We start from the raw sequence: 20,295 nt of genomic DNA, 5'->3' as shown, positions 1-20,295 counted from the left end.
GGGAAAAAGTGTGTGAATTCCCACGCGCAAGATTTCTATTGGGCCCCCGACCCGTACCCGAGTATTACCCACGGTTTTGAGAAACACGTAGCGGGCCTTGGCTTCCGCGTAGCCCACGGTTTTCTTTTATTTTTCTTGAACTGATAATGTTGTTGACTATTCTTCAGACATGGAGCCCTTCTTTATCCTTCTCTCTCATCTCAGAAGAAAATTGTGGGACTAGAAAGCGACCATGGAGGACGGTCATCAAAGACTGAATACTCGAGACAAAATTGTGGAGAAATTTAACTTAGTTACTGATAAATACTAGACAACAAGTTTAGGAGCTCTAATCTGCCGATCCTGCCATTAAGCTAGCAAGGGGGGCTAGACTGGTTCATCAAAATCACCATGAAATCTAAGTTATGCACAAGAGCATTTAATGATGTTTTTCTTTACATATTTTTCTGGACATCGCCAAGAGATTCTTGAAGCAAGGTTGCATAGTTACCAAACTGAAACTCTGAAGGTGGGTGTAGGTCGAAAATATAGGAGGTTGGTCTTGATGTCATCATTGGCTTCTTTGTGCTGAGCTTGTCTGGCAACTCTCCGAAGGTGATCTCATCAAATGGGAATGACTCTGTAAGGAAGAAAAAGCTATCTCTACCAAGCTTCTCCACCTGAAAAGAAACAATCAAAATCACACTTTCACAATTCAAGTTCCTGCCATATGACTCATATCACGCATCATTATAAACCATTACCTACTACGGTTATCATCAACAAACAAAAGATGTCACACACCAAATGATGATTCAAAGATAATGAAAAAAGGAACATGGAAGTGTGCATGCCCAAACAATTGATAGGGGTGTCAGTTATTGGTCTTATCTGTACAGATTTAGCAGAGCATTTGCAGAATGTGAAGACTTTTGCAACATTAACTTTTTACCTGCAGCTGTGAAAACCTGATATTGTTCATGGTGAGAATGACTCGCATTTCCAGGTCATCACCCAACATTCGGATGGCAAGATACTCAAAGAAAATCTGCATTAGAGCTTTTTGTCTATCCAAATTCTCACTGAAGCTTTCAAGATCAGGAAACCAGAGCACGCATTTAACTTCTTTCCAGGGGATCTGGTTATTTCCGTCTTTGGAAATGATGGTCTGATATGGGTGACTAAGACCCCAAAATATTCTGACACCTGTCAGTGAAGGGTCAAATATGGTTGTGTCTGACAAACTCGTAGTAGAGATTATTTTGGATCGTTCATAATAGCTAGCAAACTTGGAGGTAAAATTTAGACTGGTGTCATCCAGTAAAAGGAGGCATCTATCTGAAGAAATCGAAAACACTCTTAATAGGGACAGAGATGTAGCATTGCTATCTTCTGGCAGGCAAAAGTTTTTCCTGGATAAACTAGATGAGCTGGATGATGTTGGTAATGGACTCTCATTATGAGAAAACAAGCACGACTCTCCGTTTCGACAACCCTGTAATATTTGCAGAGGAAACAAATGTTATATGATGAGAATTTTGCAGTAAGCTAATCGTGATGTTAATAATCATGGGAATAACTACTGAATCAATGGCATCTAGCATAAAAATTCTCAAATAAGGGGCATCCCCTTGAAAACTAATGAAATATAAAATTTAATTGAAGGCATTCCATTTTTATGAATTGCATGAATCACTCACCTAATTAATATACTCCCAACCTTCATGTGTAAAAGTTGGCATACAATAATTTTACAAAAAGTTAATGCACATCCAGACTGACATTATTCACAAGTTTTTTTAACACATAAATCCAAAGACGACTATATGTTAACTGAGTGTATTACGTAGCAATGCAACTGTAAACATCCTAGGATTCTGAATAAAGAGCATGATCTGAGTAAAAGATGCTCAACTCAACTGTCCACTACAGTTAAACTTTTGGGAGTCTTGATGTAATGCACTAATGCTTCACCAAAAACTTCAATAAAGAAAAACCTGAATAAACTGCTGTCTACAGAAATGACAAAATTCCCATTTCCGAACTTTGCTTAATCTTAACAGGAAGTGCATCCTAAAATTATGTGACTCACGTTAAACCTATTTACATGGCCCAACAGAAAGACGAACTACCAAACAGAAAGAGACACAACTACACAGACATTTTAAGGGGAATGCATGTAAATGACCCACTGTGGTACCTGGAGAGTAAAAAAAAATTTGCACGGGGTTCTCTGTCCTTTGAGTGAATGAGAAAACCTGCATTCACTGCCCCATCTGCAGGATCCATTCATAAAATAAATACAAACAGGAGCCTCCCCGTTATTATGATAGTCATCATTAACATTTAAATCCTGATTACTCCATGCATCTTCACTATGCTGCACTCTCATCTGTGATACATGGAAAGTACATGAACAATCAACATTTGGTAACTGAATGCAGGATCAATATATGGTACAGAAACATATGATTTACTTTTAAGCTGAGAAGAATCCACACAGATTTAGATAAGTACGAAGATAGATGACCTGTTTCACTATCGTTGTCAACTTTTTAGCCACATCATTCTTTTGGAAGTGATCTGAAGCAACAAAAGGTACAGCAACACATTTTGTTGTTTCATCAGATGGCTCAAGATGCCTATTGCCAGTACCAAGAGCATCTGTATCTCCATTTGATTGTGGACTTGTAAGGATGCATGTATGCTCATACTCGTATGGGTCATAGTAGGTTGGTAGGCCATTGGACGTGGACAAAAACTTGGGCCGGAACCGGTGCACTGAATGAAGAATATCTTCATCTGGATGCAAGGTACTTCAAAACATTAATGCTACCCTAATATCATTGAATATTCATAAAGATTCCAGACTCGAATTTATGAGTATTTTATTCAAAGGAAATACTAGTGTAGATAGTACTGTTGAAGTGAAATGCACTACATACATATTTCAGAAACATGATTCAGAGATGAGTGCACAAGATTATGGAAAGAGCACCAGTCTTCCATCTTGGCAAGTTCCAATACAGTAGTTTTTATCACATCAAATTGAAGAATTTGCTTCAAATTCTCAACACGGAGGTTATCCTGCATGACAACACAAAATATTTAAATAGAAACATATATAAACTTACTTCCAGTGGGTTTAGTGAATGTACATATGTAGCAATAGAATTTATATGAACCTTGAAAACTCGTTGCCAAAATTGAAAAGCGCACAAGTTTCCCATGAATGTTGTTTCCTTCTTCCCCGTTAGGCCAGTACTGTCATCTCCACTAAAGTAGCTATCAGCATACTCTGAACACTAAATTATAGAATTAATAAAATCAGAGGTCAATTTTCGATCTAACACTCATTTTAAAACATACATAACATATTTAACAGTTAATACCAGAAGTTCATCTCCAAAAGGACGAAGGATAGGCAGAGGTTGTGTATCCATTAATATGCCCAGAAGAATGCCTTCACGCAGCATTCCAACGTCTCCAAACTTAAGAACAAGCACAGAAGCATCGAAAGACAATGAAAAACTGGCCAGCAGTTGCCCATAAAATGTAGGCTCATACCGACCCCTTGGAGGTGTTCTCTCCAATGCTTGCATATGAATCAGCAGATTCAATGCTTCTTCAACAACATCAGGAGGTGGTGGATCTAATGCCTTCTGCAACAAGGCTGGCATCGACGTTCTTATGTTAATAGAAACAAATTTCATAGAGAAAGAGACGATGTAATATGCAAGTATAAAATATAGTACACTAGATTCCAAATACCACATATACTCGTGATATCAAGTTCAAATCACATCTAACTTGATCTTAAATTCTCAGAGCGACCCTACAAAGCTAGGCAACTAACAAGGCCAGCATATTTATTACAACCAGTGTGTCAATTAATTTCCTGAACTTAAAAGATAAATACCTTTTACTTACAAGATATACTACCGCCATAATCAAAGACCAGATAAGTTGATGCTTCAGATATTCACCAAATTAAATGTTATACCAGGTTCAAGGAGTACCCTAGCCAATGATCAAAATAAAGCAATGTGTTCCTCAACTTTCTCAATTCCAGCCAAAAGAAAACTACAAATCGGAATCCTCTCAATATGCATGCGAAAATCAGTTGCTTTCCAGTTTTCAATTAGTGAAGAACCTCCAATCATTATGATCAAAACCTTATAGCTAAGTAAAAAAAAAACAGCATACCCTTGGGATCATTAATGGCTTTGGAATCAGAGCAGCAAATGTGAAGCACTTGCATCCTCAATGATAACCTCAGTATAGAGGGACCTTCGTAATCCTCAAGATTGCCATAAAACGGTCGAGTAACCAACCGATAAATCTGGCCATCACATGTTCGACCCGTTCTCCCTTTGCGCTGATTAGCCTGCAGCATATATTAAATGTAAGAAATCATATGACAATTAAAATTATCCATCTAGAAGATTTTGTCAGTACCTGAGACTTTGAAACCCAAACAAGTCTTGCAGACTCTCTTTTCTCATAAGAGTTCCAGAAGACTTGTAAGGACCGACATGAATCAATAACATAAGCCACCTGGGGAATTGTTACGGATGATTCAGCAATATTTGTGGCCAGTATCACCTGTGTAGATTACTGGATTAAGAACCACAGCAAGTGTGACAAAAATATAATAATAGCAGTGTGGCATCCTAAAGCATCTCAAACTAATTTGATCGCATCCAGAGTGACAGTCACACTGATGCAAAAAATTAGTGTACACAAAAACAACCGCATTAAGAAAAATAATTGATGCAAGGAATATCAAACATACTTTACGATGTGATTTCCATATCTTCATGGTCATGAGAGCTTGTTCAGTATCAATGCTGCTATGTAAAATGTGAACTTTAAAAGATGAATTAAGCGGCTTCAGTAGGTTCCATTGCTGCTCCAGGGCATAGTATGTTGGAAGAAAAATCAAAATGCTCTTTCCAATGTCAGGCTCTTGTTGGTGAATATGCAACACCAATTGATGAATAATATTATGCACGTCAGGCTTAATATCAGCCTCAGCCAATGAAGGACTTGGTCCTGAACAATATCTCGAAGAAAGTGAATATGAATCGATGTTGAGAAGATCAGCCACCTATTCATGAAAGGATATTCATCATATATACTATCTAGATGGTGTTGCAGGTAACATGCAGTTTCAACAATAAAAGCTGGCCCTTTGACCTACGTAGCCACATTTCTGAGCGAACAACAAAATCTATGATATTTGACACGCATTAAACAAGAGTTATACAATAATTTCCTTCTAAAGCATATCTAATAAGAACGACACTTTACATGGTTACTAAACAAAGAAAGTTTTTTTTTTTTCAATTTAGTAAGATCTTTGGCTTCATAATTATACATTCTTTTTGAGACTCTGTTATACACAACCTATTCCTGTTTTTTTTTTTTTTTCAGACTTAGAAAGTTCCTCCCAAACATATAACCATGGTTATCAGGCACATAACACTCTTGTCTTTCTTGCTTATTTGTGAATGGATCAACACCAATAAGAGTAACCATAGACAAATAATGCATGAAACAGGAGCATTTGTTGAGTTTGTAGTCTAAAAATTCCAGTATAGAAAAGAAGAAATTGCCTCTTCAAGATAAGAAACCCTTTTCTGAAATATAGTTTTCTGGCCGGAGCTAGGGATTGCAAGCACTTCCACTCGTTCATTCCGGCTGAGATCCTTAAAGTAATCCTTGTACCTTGTAATATCAGCAGTTGCAGACATCAACACCACCCTGAAATGTCAAATATATATCAGATCCCCATGTTACTGAAGTCCAAGGAAAGCTTCTGTGCATATCAATTTAAACAGAACATGTCGAGCAAAATAGCTTAACATGTAGAGAAAACAAAAAACAACTGTGTCAGGGTAGGTGTCAACCTCAAGTTATTGTTCTTCATCATAAACTGCTTCAAACAAACAAGAACAAGATCAGACTCCACAGATCTTTCATGCACTTCATCAAGAACAATGACCTTGTAGTCTAGCGCATGCATCCCCTTGTCCCTCATTTCATCCAATAAAACTCCAGCAGTTTTAAAAACAATCACCGACCTGCACAAACACAAAAGGAAATAAAATCATCAACACACTTCAAACAGCTTCCAATGAGAAAGTTAATGTCTTTGAGTGAAGATGGACCATAAATATCCAACCTCTCCACCAATCTCACTATTACGAGCTTGTGCAACCATCTTCGCGACCGCTACTACTGCAAATCGCCTAGGCTGTGTACATAGAATTGGCTTCACATTGGCTTCGACTAAAAACTGCGGAATTTGCGAGCTTTTCCCTTTGATTCACACAAGTTAACAAGCAATCAGAAAACAAACAAAACAGGAAAAATCAACTGAGCATAGTCTGTGTAACAATTCCGGATGAAGCAGCATCTCTATAAGTAAACCAAACGGACTATCATAACCGGCGAATACACCACCGAGTGTTACGATTTTGACGGCAACAAAACAGCAAATACACAACGGAGTATAAACCGCATAACGGCGAATACACAGCGGAGTACTACAATTTCCACGGCATCAAAGTGAGCAAATTCACGACGGAATGAAACAACTACAGTAAAAGTTCATCTCTAATAAAACGGTTCAAGCAGCAGAGAAAGTAAAACCGCAACAAAGAAGAGTGAGAGTGAGTGCGAAATGTACCGCAACCGGTTTCGCCGACGATGAGAGTGACGCGATTATCGAGGATTTTCTCGACGATTTTCTCGCGGAGAGCCGTCACGGGAAGGTCGGAGAATTTGTACGCCGCAAATGTCGACGAGCGCGCGGAGCTGCACGACGACGTTGGGGACGGCGGGGACGCCATTCTCACAACACCTCAAAGAACATTGGAATTTCGGAAAATGGAGTGAGGTTTCTTTTTGGAGTCGAAAAAGTGAGAGAGCGAGACTCGAGGTCACTCCCGCCTCGGTTTCTTTATTTGGGGAGCAAGAATCGGAGACGGTGAGGTTTACGTGTGCTTGGAGAAGGTAGTGTGTTAGGGACTCGTGAAAGACTACTGAGTCAATAGTGTTTCTTAATTTCTCGTTTGACTTTGGTCTAATTGGACCAATCGTGTCAGGGTACAGGGCACGTAGAGTGGACTGGGGTGCGTGGGATAGATTTGATGGCCTTCCTTCACACGCCAGTTTTGGAGGCGTGGGTCCTGGGGACCTGGTGGTAGTAGGAATCTCTGTTGGGCAGTTGGGCCCCTGCCTGGGTGGGTCGTCGTTTCGTTGAAATGGAAATTATGACGAACTTATTGAATATTCAAAATTTGGCATTTCCTTATATATAATCTTATAAAAGAGTCGGTCCCAAATTCTTATGACAAAACTCAAAATAGTATTCAAATTCAGAATTTCCAATCTAACGTAATGTTTAAGACTATTTTTCATTACGTTGTCATTAGTTTCATCACTTGCGCACATGTCTCTTAAAAATTAGAAGAAAAAAATTCATCAACAATTCGTAAACTTTCGTGACAAGGATAATGTGATACTTAGATAACTATCAATGTGATACTCAAATTAAGAATTCCCTCTCAATGTAATGGCATACACTATTTTCCGGAATGTCGACATCTATTTTGTCACGTGTCACGCACTTGCCCGTTAAAAAAAGGTAAACATGACATTTGATGGGGAATTGTGTGATCTCACTTGCCCCTCACATCGCCAACTATTGTTGAGAAATAGGATGAATATCGACGGCGATGGTTGGAGGGAGGAGTAGTCAACGGGTAGGGCGTATTGGATTGTGGTGTATTGATAGTAGAGCTCGTTAGGAAGGTTGGTCTTAATGACAATAAAGTAGTGGGGAGTGAAGTGGTTGTGTTGGTTATAGAAGAGGCGGAGCTAAATATTGGCATTGAAGTCAACGCACTAAAAAGGGTTGGGGACGGCGGATCATATCTTGCACCAAAGGGGCACATAGGCAGCAAGTGAGATCAGACACTTCCCTATCAGATGTCATGTTTACCCTCTTTTTAAGGGGCACATGCGCATCACGTGAAGGAACATACGGTGTCATGCTTGGAAATAGTCTTTGGCATTATGTTGATAGTGAATTTCTAGTTTGAATATCACATTGATAGTTTTCTAAGTTTATGTATCACATTATCTTTGCCACGAAAGTTTGGGATTGTTGATGAATGGGCATGTGCACGACAAATGATGAAACTAACGACGACGTGACATAATATGGTCTCAGACATCACGTTGATATGTAATTTTGAGTTTGGGTACTACATTAGTAGTTTTCTAAGTATGGATAATACTTCGACCTTACCACAAAAGTTTGAAAATTGATGGTGAATTTTTTTCATAATCTTACCATAATTAAGTTTATTTTTCTTCTATTAAGGGTTTTTCTTGATTTTATAAAACGTAAACAACTGAAATGCTAAAACTAGTCTTGAGTGAGTCAAACTCACAACATCTATGTCGCTATATCAAATGGTACATGGTAATTTCCTTTTAGTGTTGATATTGAAGATTTTGGCAATTTTTCATCGTTGATTGCTCTATAAGTTTATTGAGTATTTTATCAAATGCGCAAGCTTGATCCAAAATCCAAAGAAACATTTTCTAGTGATCGAGTAGAAACTATGGGGTTACAAGTTAGACATAAATTGTTTAGTCTTTGCAAATAAGTAGTTCGAATCTATATTGGAAGAAATTTCATGTCACAACTATAAAAAATGATGTAATACGACTGTTATTGATCATAGCCTTTACTACTGAAATACTAGTCTAAGTGTGGCAGTTCGAGGTTCTCTCTGCCTCGCTTGTCATGCTAATTTTCATATCAGTGTAATTTTTATTGACGTAATTAATTAATCAGCAATGTAAGACTTGTTCTTGTGAATCACATGACAACATATATCATATAGGAACTTGAATATCATGCCCATTTTTTATATATGAAAATGATGGATTTTTTATCTATTAAATGAATAATCACACAACGAGTTCTCTCGCATTCTTGAACAATTAAAGGGTTTCGAAGATCACCTATTACATTCGCTGCTCAAGTAGCGCACTGGCTGCACAATTTGACAATGACTCGTATAACTCTTACACCTTGAACAACAATTGTACGAAATTTACCCACAAGTATATATAGCTACCTAAGACCTACACTGTGTACACAGTGCAATATCCTAACTAAACAGCAAGGGCATATAGGTTGAGGGAACACCTTCCGCTCAATCCAACACTATTGAACGAAAAGATCATAGTATAAGCTCTTTCGCTTAATCTAAGAGGTTTAAAAATCATCTGTTACACTCGCTCAAGTAGCGCATCGACTACACAATTTTTCATTATTGATCTAAAGACTCCACACCTTGAACAAAGATTGTTAAACATGGTGCAATTGGAAAAAAAGTGTTTCATGGTTTTTTTTTCAAAGTATGAAGTGATGGTAGGCATTCATGTACCAGTACCGATGTACGTACCTCTATTTATGAAATAGAAAACAAAAGAAACCAGATGACAATGAGTACATCTTTAGCAGTAGATAATTTTTTTTACTGTGAATAAATATTTAAGTTTTAACTGTAAATTTCCATTAGTCTCCACAGCTATATACACCAGGCGTCCAGCCATTTTGGTCGCAGCGGGTAGAGCGAAGCAACCCAAACCACGATTAGTTTGCAACCCATCAATTCATCGCCGCCGCCGATTCAATATGGCTTCCGGCTGGGGAATCACCGGAAACAAAGGGCGCTGCTACGATTTCTGGGTCGACTTCAGTGAGTGCATGTCTGGCTGCCGCGAGCCCAAGGACTGTTCTCTCCTCCGTGAGGACTACCTCGAGTGCCTCCACCACTCCAAAGAGGTCACTTCCTTTCTTCTTTTCCTTTTCAATTTCACATCTGTTACTCAGATCCAAACCTTGCATGATTTAGGGTTTTGTATTATTTGGTAATTCTGGTATTTCTTATTGAATCTCAATTTGAGTAGAGAACTATGGGCTTCTGATTTGAGCTGAAATTGAGGAAACATCGCTGCTTTGTTTACTTAGCTTTTGAATGTACTGCCTATCAGACATTGCCAAGCTAGACAAGTCTCTGTTTTAGTTACCAGATTGATTAGTTATTGGTATATTTGACTTCTACCTGGAACAACACAAACCACAACCAACTTTGATACTGACACCCATATTTCCACTCTGACCCGTAGAGATTATAACCGATAGGGCTTACAGGAGTTCGGGCAGTAACCGGTTTAGAGAAGGCAGGGGATGTTGCTTATTTGATTATAGTACCATCAGACATCTGTTACCTAAAGGAAATAATATTTCACATTCGAATTTGGTAGAACTGAGTTTTTGAGAATGCAGTAAGATCATGATCTACACAGATGAATGAGCACAGGGGGTGCAATTCATTAATTTTTCCCTTGTTGCTGACAAAGGTGGACAGCCGTGGAGCTTTGAGGTTCCTGTAGCCCCCCTGATACTAACTTCTTGACAGGAAATTTGTATATTTGGACCATGATTGGCAGTGCCTTCATATCTCCATGATAATTTTAGTGCCACACTCGTTGTTTGTCTAGGTTTCAAAGTAAAATTAGCTTTATATCATCAGTCATAGATACAAAGATCTACATGCATTTTGAACTTCCTTTTTGGTTTCTGTTCTGCAGTTTATTTAGTATACCTGACAACTGTAAAACCACTTTGGACAATCATATGATTAAATGCATGTTGTAGTCTATTTATCAACGATTTGGAAGATGTAAACAAAGGAGTTGTTTGGATTTAGTCCACTTTGTTATCTATTGTGTGTTAAACTTCCCCTATTTTGTTGATAATGTGAATATCACTACTTCTAAGTTTCATGCACCACAATATAATCAAATGCTAAATATCATCAAGTTGAATGACTTGTACTTCTCTCTGTAACATTTGGAGAATTGGAGGTCATACATGATTGTGCAATGAAGGTATATATGCTGCAAGTATAGAATATGTGCAAAGGTATGTCCTAGAAAGTTTTACACTATGAATGAAGGTCCAAGGGATTAAGAAAAGGCTGAATTTGATCGATAGTTGCCCTCTAATCAACTTAATATCTTATTGTTCGTCAACATTACTACATGGGTGGTTTGAGTGAAATAAAACAACCATATAAGTCTATGTACTTCCTGATTTTAAGTACATCTGGAACCATTGAATAAAGATGGTAATGCATCTCTGACCTGATTTAGCTCTCCCACTGAGAATATGTGCAATGGTTTCTTTCATTGGACCCATGTGTCATTCATCTCAAATTGTAACTACATAAGTACTTCACTATTTTTGGCTCAACTTGCTGCATGACGAGTCATAACTCTGGAATTCACCACTCTATAATGGTCTGGAACATTTATCCGATTAGTATTGGCATTTGCTCATTCAAAATCCCCAAATAATTTATCTTTTACGATTTATTCTGCACATACATTGTAGACTGCTTTCATGTATATCTGTTCTGCGTTGTAATACTGGTATCTCTGCATATGAATTATTGCAGTTTCAAAGAAGGAATCGAATTTACAAGGAGGAGCAGCGTAAACTAAGAGCTGCTGCACGGGCCAAAGAAGGTGGAGTTGTCAATGACCATCATTCGTAGCAGAAATCAATCCTCTTGTGAACTCAAAGAATTAATAAAATGTGTGGAGATCAGATGTTGTAATTTGTTATTTCCAGACCGGCATTTTACTTGATTGTGTTATCTGTTTCGTTTCTCCTGGAATGATGAGTGTAGCCCGCGCTGGTCTATGCAATAAGATAGTGGTCGATCTACCCTTTGCTTTGAAGTATCCCTTGTACATCGACTTGCTTGGTGTATTAGAATGCTGTTTTTTCTCTCCAGACTAACTTGTGGAATATAAGCCCATTTCTTCAGTTTTCGCTGTCTATGAGGAAGTTCTTGGTATGTCTATAACACAATGGATTCTGAATTCTCCTATACTTTTAAGTTCTCTGAGTTTCTGAATTTCCTTCCTTTTGTTTTGCCCCCACTCTTTCTTTAATCTTCTGTTCCAAAAAAAAAGATGAAGGTGAAGACCAAGTGGAGCAACATTCATGATGAATAATTTGTTTTACTGACAGTCAATTAACAACAAATGTGAAGGATCGAAAATAGTGAAATAACAGTAGCTATGACATAAAAAAAAAATAACCCAGGAAATGAATGCACATAGTTTTCAGGCATCCCAAGTCTTGATGCCAAATGATTTGCCATCATCACTCGGGTACTGATATCAGAGTTTCATCATATCCGGGCACGGAAGAATGGAACAGGTATCTGGGAAATGGCTTATCAACCCTATATCGACCGCTGCAGACGACCGCTGCAGACTGGTTTCTCTTCTTCTTGATAGGAGCACTTTGTGCGACGTTCTTAACATGTTTTTACCTCTATTTGTACTTTACTTAGCCCTTATTATTGTAGTGTTGAGTCATTGAGACGAGTTAGAAGTCTTTGGTAGCGTTAGTTGTTTTTGGTGCTAAAACGGGTGTAAAATGCAGAAATTGTCGAGAGTACATAGAGTAGTATTCCTTATCAAACTAGGAAACCTAGTTGGGTTAGGATTTTTATTATTCGACATTTTTCTGTAACATTTGTTATTTATATTTATTATTTTCTTTCTTTATTTCAGAATTAAATGAGAGATAATGACTTGGAAATTAAGGAAAGAAAGAGGAGAAGAAGGAAACAAAAGGAGAAAAAGGAAAGAAGTAATTTAGTTTCTGAATGGGATGAAAAAGAAGAAGTATGCAGCCTCAAAGGAGTGAATGTTCATCCGGCAATTAAAAGGAAAGAAGAAGAAAAAAAAGGAAAAAAAAGATTAAAAAAAAAAAAAAGAGGATCAGTCCATCAAAAACCCTAGCAGCCCCTCTCTTCCTCCTTCCTCTATATAAGGCACGGCCTCCCTTCATAAAATGCATCTCCATTCTCTCACAAACAAAGCTGAATTGCTGCCTAAATACATCCAGAAAATTCAAGCCAAAAACCTTCATCCATCATCACCAAGCCATGCTCATCTTCCTCCTCCACCAATTCGAATTCATCCTTGTTTCATCCTAGAAGGTTTCTAATGTGTGATTCATCCATGACTTGTAATCTTTCTTTTTATTTTCTGCAAATTTCGAATTCATTGTATGAATCATTGGATGTTATTTTCGGTTTCATATATGAAGAACATAAATTCAGACTTCTTTGGTTTTATGTTTTGATCGCATGAACTCATGAAATATGTGTGTGTGCCGTGTGTAGCATCTATGAGCAGTAGGTTTTTGATTTCTATTTAGGTTTTATTTTAATTTATTCCATGAACTTGTGCATCTAAATCAATGCTTGAGGAAGCCAAGGTCATGGTTCTCCTAAGGTTGCGATTTCATTCACCAAAGTGTTCATTGATTGAATATGCGCTTCGTGTTTCAATTATTGATACTTGTTTAGGGTTGTGATAGTTCTAGGAATTTGCATGCTTAATCAAGATGAGTGACGCCATGCTTGCTTACATGTCTCCAATTCGACTTAATGTGCTTATGTGCTACTTTGTTGTTTAACTAGAACGCTTCGTTATGTTGAACTCTTTTTAGCATATGTTTAGGATTGAACGCTTCGTTGATTCTAAATAAATAAGAAGTCTTAACGATTAGATTAACCGCTTCGGACTCTAATTAGAATTGGAATTAAAATGGACTAAGAAGAATCGAAAATACTTGCTGCCTATATGTTGTTCTATACGTGTTATACATGTTTCTTGAGTAGAATCCGTGTTTTGGTTATGTGATGAATGGTTGATCAATTGTATATAAGTAATTTATGATTTATTTTCAGTATTAGTTTTATAATCAATTTCAAAACCCCCAATAACATGATAAGTTTTGAGGCCCTTTTGATTCCCCGGACTGAACGATCCCTGCTTATTCTATATTAACAATGATATTTTGCAGGGTATTTTATAGACGTTTTAACAAAACGCTCTATCACTTCTTTACCGCATTCAATCACGACCAACTCGTCCTTAGAAGGCAAGCTTATAACAACTCTACCTCCGTCCATAACATAGCACGGATACCAATCACGATATGGATCAAAACATCTGGTAAATCAAGCACATTGAGCTGAAAGAGTTTGACCCAAGATCCAGGCACCCCGTACTCCCTTATTGCCCATATAACCCATACTTTGGTATGCTGATAAGGCATCTGATGTAACAAAGGCACCCTCCAACATCCAGGCAACCTTCACGCGTACTTGTACATGTACTCATCAATCTCAATCTCATGTATTACTGAAAGAGGTAACGACACTTGCCGGAACTCCTCCATTACCAAATCAAAGGCATATATAGCCTGATGGCACTCAACTCCCAAATCGTTGGCCCAATGAAAGGCTCCATTTATAAGAGTACCCTGTCCACCAAGGCCTATGGGAAACGACGAGGGAGGAGCAGAGACAACTTTCCAGGACTAGTCTTTGAGCGAGAAGACATGGACTTTAACACAATCACCAGATAAAGTCGATGACACAAATACTACCATGTAGTCATCAGTTGCAGATACATGACCAAAACCGCAAAATTTGAAGGACGAAATTTCTCCAGATTCAGGAGTAGGTATTTTGCGGAGAAAATTTGTTGTTGGATTCCAAATATAACTGGATGGCATGCCGTAATAAGAGAAAAATGATGATGGGCATAGAAACACCAAACCATTGCAGGTGGCCAGTACATGTTGGAATTTATTCTCGGACGGGAAGGTGAGATTTTTGACTGAAGCCAGCACTGAAATTTGTTGAAGATGAGAGATCCCACGTCTTCTGTATTCTGAAATGTGATAAATAATATACAGCTTTATAAGTGAACAAATAATACTCAATTATACCGAGGTCTTTTGAGATTAAAACTCAACACCTTAAATGTGGTTAAATTGAGACAATATCGGTACATTTATGATCTACGGGCCACGTTTGTCCATGTGCAACATGGTATCAGAGCATGTCCATCTTCAATTACTTCTCATAACCGTATGAGGATTTCCTAAGCATGTTTGGCCCAAATTTGGGTTCATCGAATTTCATACCAAGTGTTCGCAGTGGGGCTTGGAATGTAGTGCTGATTTCTGAAATGGGAATTCGAGCAAATCACCAAATCACATATATCGATTTCTAATGTGATAATTGGACCAAACGAATTACATGTGCAAACCTAAAAATTAGGTTGCACGTGAGGGAGAGTTGAAGATGAAAGATCACACATCTGAAATGTGACAAATAATATACAACTTATAAGTGGATAGATAATACCCAGTTGTATCGAGGTCTTTTGAGATTAAAACTCAACACCTTAAAGTAGTTAAGTTGGGACAATATCGGTACATTAGCTATCTACATGCCATGTTTGTCCCTGTGCAACAAAATTATCTTCTAGGGTTTGAAACTGAGGGGGCAGATTCGTAGTTAAACCTGCAACGTATGTGGAGATGAGAAATCTTGAACGCAAGGTTCCTTGCTGCGATGCTAGTTGGAGGTGGGATTTAGCAAACTTGAGGTCAAATATGATAACAGAACGTCACTGTTTCGACACTCATGTAAATCAGAGCAAAGATTTCACCGGAAAACCTCATTAGAATACTCACTACAATATCTTCAGGAAGAACAAACGCCTGCTCATTCGACGTTGACATTATTTCCGTACCACATCCAAAAAACACAGTCTTGATCAAACTTCCTCTATAATTTTTCTCATACCTAGCCGAGTTATATAGAGATACAAGTATATCATACAACTTCACCTACCTCTACTACTATAAAGCGATCATGACAGTACCATATATAACAATACAAAAAATTAATGTTTATATAGCAAGAGCATTCTCTCTCGCTCGGCGGCTTCAAACCATAGCGGGAGGGCTTTGTTCGACGCGGCACCAGATCTATGATCCCCCTTCGAGAGGCCTCTCCTTCGGCCCTCCCGTGGTCGGCCTTTCTTTCTGCTCTCTCCAAGTCTGCCTGGTGTTAGCATAAGTTTTCCGATCTAGATCGGTTGCGCATCGATATGCATTGGGTGCAGTTGGGGTTAGCCTCGCCACTCATATCTCTGGAGTCAAGATGGGTGAGGGCACGACCTATGGCTGGGCAATCAGCGGAGCACGACATGGTTGTCTCGCGTTGGGCGGCGTTAAATTCCTGGATCATAAGTATACCAATTCGGCGGGCTTGGACCTGTATTTGGGATCCATGTTGTTGAAGTTGCACTACCATTGGTGTTGATTGGCGGCATCTCGCAGATCTAGCGGAGTTGGGGGTCTTGAGATACCGATAGTGGTTTTCAAATTTGGTGAGGAGGATTTCTCTACCGTATGGTGGTGATCGGAGGGGTGTGGAGAGGCACCATGCGGTGGTCGAACATGCTCTAGGCGGCGGCAGTGTTTGGGTGCCCAATTGGGTGGGTGGACTAAGGACACGTTCTTGGGCCTTTTTCTTTGGAAGGCCCAATTGCTTGAGTTTGTGGTTCAGAGCTGCTATGGCTTGGGCTCGTATTATGCTTCATTTTTTTTTGGGTCAGATCTGAATCCGTATATGGGACACAAGACACATTTGTCGTCAGATCTTGCGTCCGAAACAACTGCTCATATTGTTCTAGAATCGGTTATGGTTCTTGTTTGGTCGTTTGCGAACCTTTGAGTTGTCACTCTTAGTGTTTCTCATCTCCTTGGTTACGGTTACAGTTACGGTTACTCTCCCTTTTACACTGCTTTTGTGACATGTGAAGTGTAGCGATGCCTTAGTGCATTGATAGGAGCATTTTGTGCGACGTTCTTAATATGTTTTTACCTCAATTTGTACTTTGCTTAGCCCTTATTGTTGTACTATTGAGTCATTGAGTCGTAGTAAGAGTCTTGAGCGGTATTGGATGCATTTTTGTGCTTACATGAGTTAAAATGCATAATTGGTTTAGATTCCTAGTTTGACTAGGAATCCTTGTTAGGTTTTGAAATTAATTATCTCTTACTTATGATTTTATTTTCTTATTTTCAGATTGGATTGAAGAGATAATTAAAGAAAAAAAAGATGGAGCCAAGTCATGCAACAATTAAATAGAAGATGATCATTAAAGGCATAAAACATGGCATGTTTTAGGGAATAAAACATTGCATGTTTTAGGGATTAAAACATGCCATGTTTTAGGGAATACAACTTTCCATGATTTAAGGGATTAAAGTATGGCATTATTATAGGAAGAAAGAAGCAATTTCAAACCCTCCATCTTTCCTCTATATATACATGGCTTCACCTCTCAAATATCATCACTTCTCATTAGCATTCAAGAGTCAAAACTCTACCAAAACACCACCATAAATTTCCCTCACAAATTAGCCAAGCCGTCCACCCCAAAACTATCATCATCTCCACCGAGTTTCACTATTGAAGACACACCTCCAAGGTTCCTACAACGTGTGATTCTCGCAACTCATCTCCATGGCTTCGTCTATTTGTGTTAATCTATAATTCTTTGTCTATGAAGATTGTAAGTTGTTATTTATGTGGAAATATTGGTTTTGTATTTGTTTTAGAATTTTCAGATTGTTTTATTGGATTTTTGGATCTTTGCCGAATTGATGGTTTTCTATAATTAATGAGTTTGTATTTCTATTGTTGTGTTATATTCATCTTTCTCATACTTTTAGATAATTTTCAGATATGTGCATATGAATTTAGTGCTTGGATGCATTCCCTAAGATTGTATTTGAGTGCTAGATTCATCAACCATATTGACACAAATCGAATCATGCCCTAAGTAGGTTCGATTTGTGTTGATTAAAAGTGGTAAAAATTCTGGAAATTTGCATGTGAAACCATGGTGGGTGACGCCATACATGAAACATGTCTCCAACAAAGATTTGGTGCTTAAATGTAATCTTGTTTGATTTCTACTCTAAGTGTTATTGAATTCGATTGCATGCAAATTTAGATTAGGCCATAAGTCAATCTAAATGTTAATTGAAATCTTGCATGATTAGATGATCCCCTAAGGCTCTAATTATATTGGTGTCTAAAAAGTATGTAATTGGTTGAATTAGAAGGCATGATAGGTTCGAACTTGTAATTATGTGGTGTAATGGTAAATTTGGTTTAAGTTTGTTAAAGAGAAGTCGATCATGTAAATAGTAATTTAAGTTTTATTTTAGTAGTTAATAATCAATCTCAAACCCTCCATTATTTGTTAACACTAAAAGTTTAGAGTTCTCTTCAATTCCCCGGAAAGAACGATCCCTGCTTATTCTATACTAACGATAATGTTTTACAGGGTTTATTATAGACGTTTTAACCAACGCTCTATCATTTTGGCGCCGTTGCCGGGGAATTGAGAAAATCTCAATTATTTGAAGTGTTAATTTTGTACTATATTGTACATTTGTAAAAATAAATTCCTGTGAATAGTATGGTGAATAGTAATATTCAGTAAAAACAATTATAAGTTTTTTTTTACATCTAAAAAAAAGTAAATCTCCGTAATTTTTTTTTTACTTTTTTTTGTAAGTGTAAAAATGTAAAAATACTTATAAATTGTAAAAATAAAAAGTAAAAAAAACTTTATCTTTGTAAAAATAAATTTTGTGTACAGTAAATAGTAAATTGAAAAAAAATTAAAAAATCAATGTATGTGAACAGTACTAGGTAACAGTAAAATACGCATAGTAAAAATTAAACTTTAAAAAAAAATTTGTGATAAATGTTTTAATTTTGTTGTAGTATGCATATAGAATACTTGTTACACTTAGATAATTTTTAAGGAAACTAAATGTTTATTTATGCTTAGTTTATTGTAAGTTATAAAGTGAACGGAATAGGTAAAGTCCATTTTGTTAATATTAGCCTTAACCCTCCATTTGTACATTGCTAAGGTCACTTGGGGTTGATGACGGCTTTTATTAACACTTTGCGAGCAGTCTAACACACAAATTTATTCCGAGCTGAGTAAGGGGCATGCTATTTTCATTATCCTGGTTCAAGGTTTACAAAATTGGATCTCAGAGGCCCATAGACTGACATACATCTCGGTGATGGAGTCGAGAGTGGAAACATCCTTTCGAGGGTGTAGCCTCCGTGGTGTCCAACAAATGAGTCCTGCCTTGCGACGATCTCTGAATCTAGCTATCCAGCCTTCTGAAACAAAAGAATGAGTTTGTGTCTAGACAACATACTTAGGCCGCATGTCCACCTCGCTTTATAACTTAGAAAATAACTTTGTATAAATAGATGTATATAGTTTCAAAAGAAAATGATATTCTAACTTTTAAGGTATATCAGATAAAGCAAGACCCTTACCTGGGGCTGTTTCAGTCCGTTGCACAGTTAGCTCCTCTGCTCCACGTACCTTAAATGTTAGGATTGTGTGTGAATAAAATCAATTAGACTTAATAATACTTTATGTAGATTTCGTAACATTAAAAATAAAATAAAAAATTAAAAAAAATTAAAAAAGAATAAAAAAACAAAAAAAATGAAAAATAATAACAAAAAAATGATTAGAGGAAAGAAGTTCCAAGTGGGCCAGAAACATCTGTTATTCCATTGGAGGCTTATGTTGTTTCGAGTGAAACTTCGTTCGCGTTGAGTTGGCCCATTTGTTGTTACTAACATGTTTGCTCATGGTGCAGTTGAGATTCAAAATGATAAAACATGGAAGACATTCAACGTGAATGAGCATCGACTTAAGCCCTACTATGAGCCATATGAGGAGCACACGCATGAGAAGACAATTGTGAGAGATGCGCCTAAATGAGAATGAACATGAGAGAGTCTAGGTTGAGAGACTATAAAACTCAAGCGCTGCATGGGAGGCAACCCATTTCAACCGTATATGTGGAGTAGTCGTCTACGAGAGTTTGAATTTTCTAATCCCTTCATTCTTATGGTTGACTTGTATATGTGTTGATATGTGATCTTATTCTATGCTTGTGAATTACATTCTTACTATTGAGCTTACATTGAGGACAATGTAATTTTCTAAGTGTGGGGTAGGGTTGCAAGTTCATTGATTATTTGTGTCATGATAAAAAAAATCCAAAAAAAAAAATTATTGCTTTATTGAGTCTTAGGATGCCCCTAAAGTCTAGGATGATTATGTCTCTAAAATACATAGATGATGGTTTTGCATTCCATAAGAATTGAATTGTAAGTTTCATTGATAATGTGGATTTGGTATGAACATGTGAGATTTGGATTAATTGATTTTGGCATACATGTTTTGGTCAGTTTAAAGTCCATAACAACC

At 37.5% G+C, this 20,295-nt stretch overlaps 2 protein-coding genes across 2 annotated transcripts; one reads left to right on the top strand and one right to left on the bottom strand.

Moving 5' to 3' along the window:
• Nucleotides 1-243: 243 nt before the first annotated feature.
• Nucleotides 244-6,912, bottom strand: LOC126782350 (DExH-box ATP-dependent RNA helicase DExH8). Its single transcript, XM_050507576.1, is given in 13 exon segments — nt 244-659; nt 932-1,474; nt 2,180-2,371; nt 2,510-2,781; nt 2,925-3,066; nt 3,165-3,284; nt 3,372-3,652; nt 4,186-4,366; nt 4,438-4,584; nt 4,775-5,089; nt 5,598-5,745; nt 5,892-6,303; nt 6,674-6,912. Coding segments are annotated over 13 exon segments (3,141 nt in total). The 5' UTR covers nt 6,837-6,912; the 3' UTR covers nt 244-434.
• A 2,689-nt stretch (nt 6,913-9,601) lies between these two features.
• LOC126805511 (NADH dehydrogenase [ubiquinone] iron-sulfur protein 5-B-like) lies at nt 9,602-11,904 on the top strand. The gene is made up of 2 exons (XM_050532285.1): nt 9,602-9,853; nt 11,532-11,904. The coding sequence occupies exons 1-2, from the start codon at nt 9,704-9,706 to the stop codon at nt 11,628-11,630; spliced, it is 249 nt and encodes an 82-aa protein (XP_050388242.1). The 5' UTR covers nt 9,602-9,703; the 3' UTR covers nt 11,631-11,904.
• Nucleotides 11,905-20,295: the final 8,391 nt, after the last annotated feature.

The sequence above is a fragment of the Argentina anserina genome, chromosome 2 (assembly GCF_933775445.1).
Source record: "Argentina anserina chromosome 2, drPotAnse1.1, whole genome shotgun sequence".
NCBI classification, from domain to species: domain Eukaryota; kingdom Viridiplantae; phylum Streptophyta; class Magnoliopsida; order Rosales; family Rosaceae; genus Argentina; species Argentina anserina.
The sequence above is the reverse complement of the archived record's forward strand: the minus strand, read 5'-3'. Positions and strand labels throughout refer to the sequence as shown.

Bases quoted from the DNA above. Each gene is read 5' to 3' on its own strand.
- LOC126805511 (XM_050532285.1), top strand. From the start codon at position 9,704: ATGGCTTCCGGCTGGGGAATCACCGGAAACAAAGGGCGCTGCTACGAT. The intron at 9,854-11,531 runs GTCACTTCCTTT...GAATTATTGCAG, and splicing joins GCCTCCACCACTCCAAAGAG to TTTCAAAGAAGGAATCGAAT.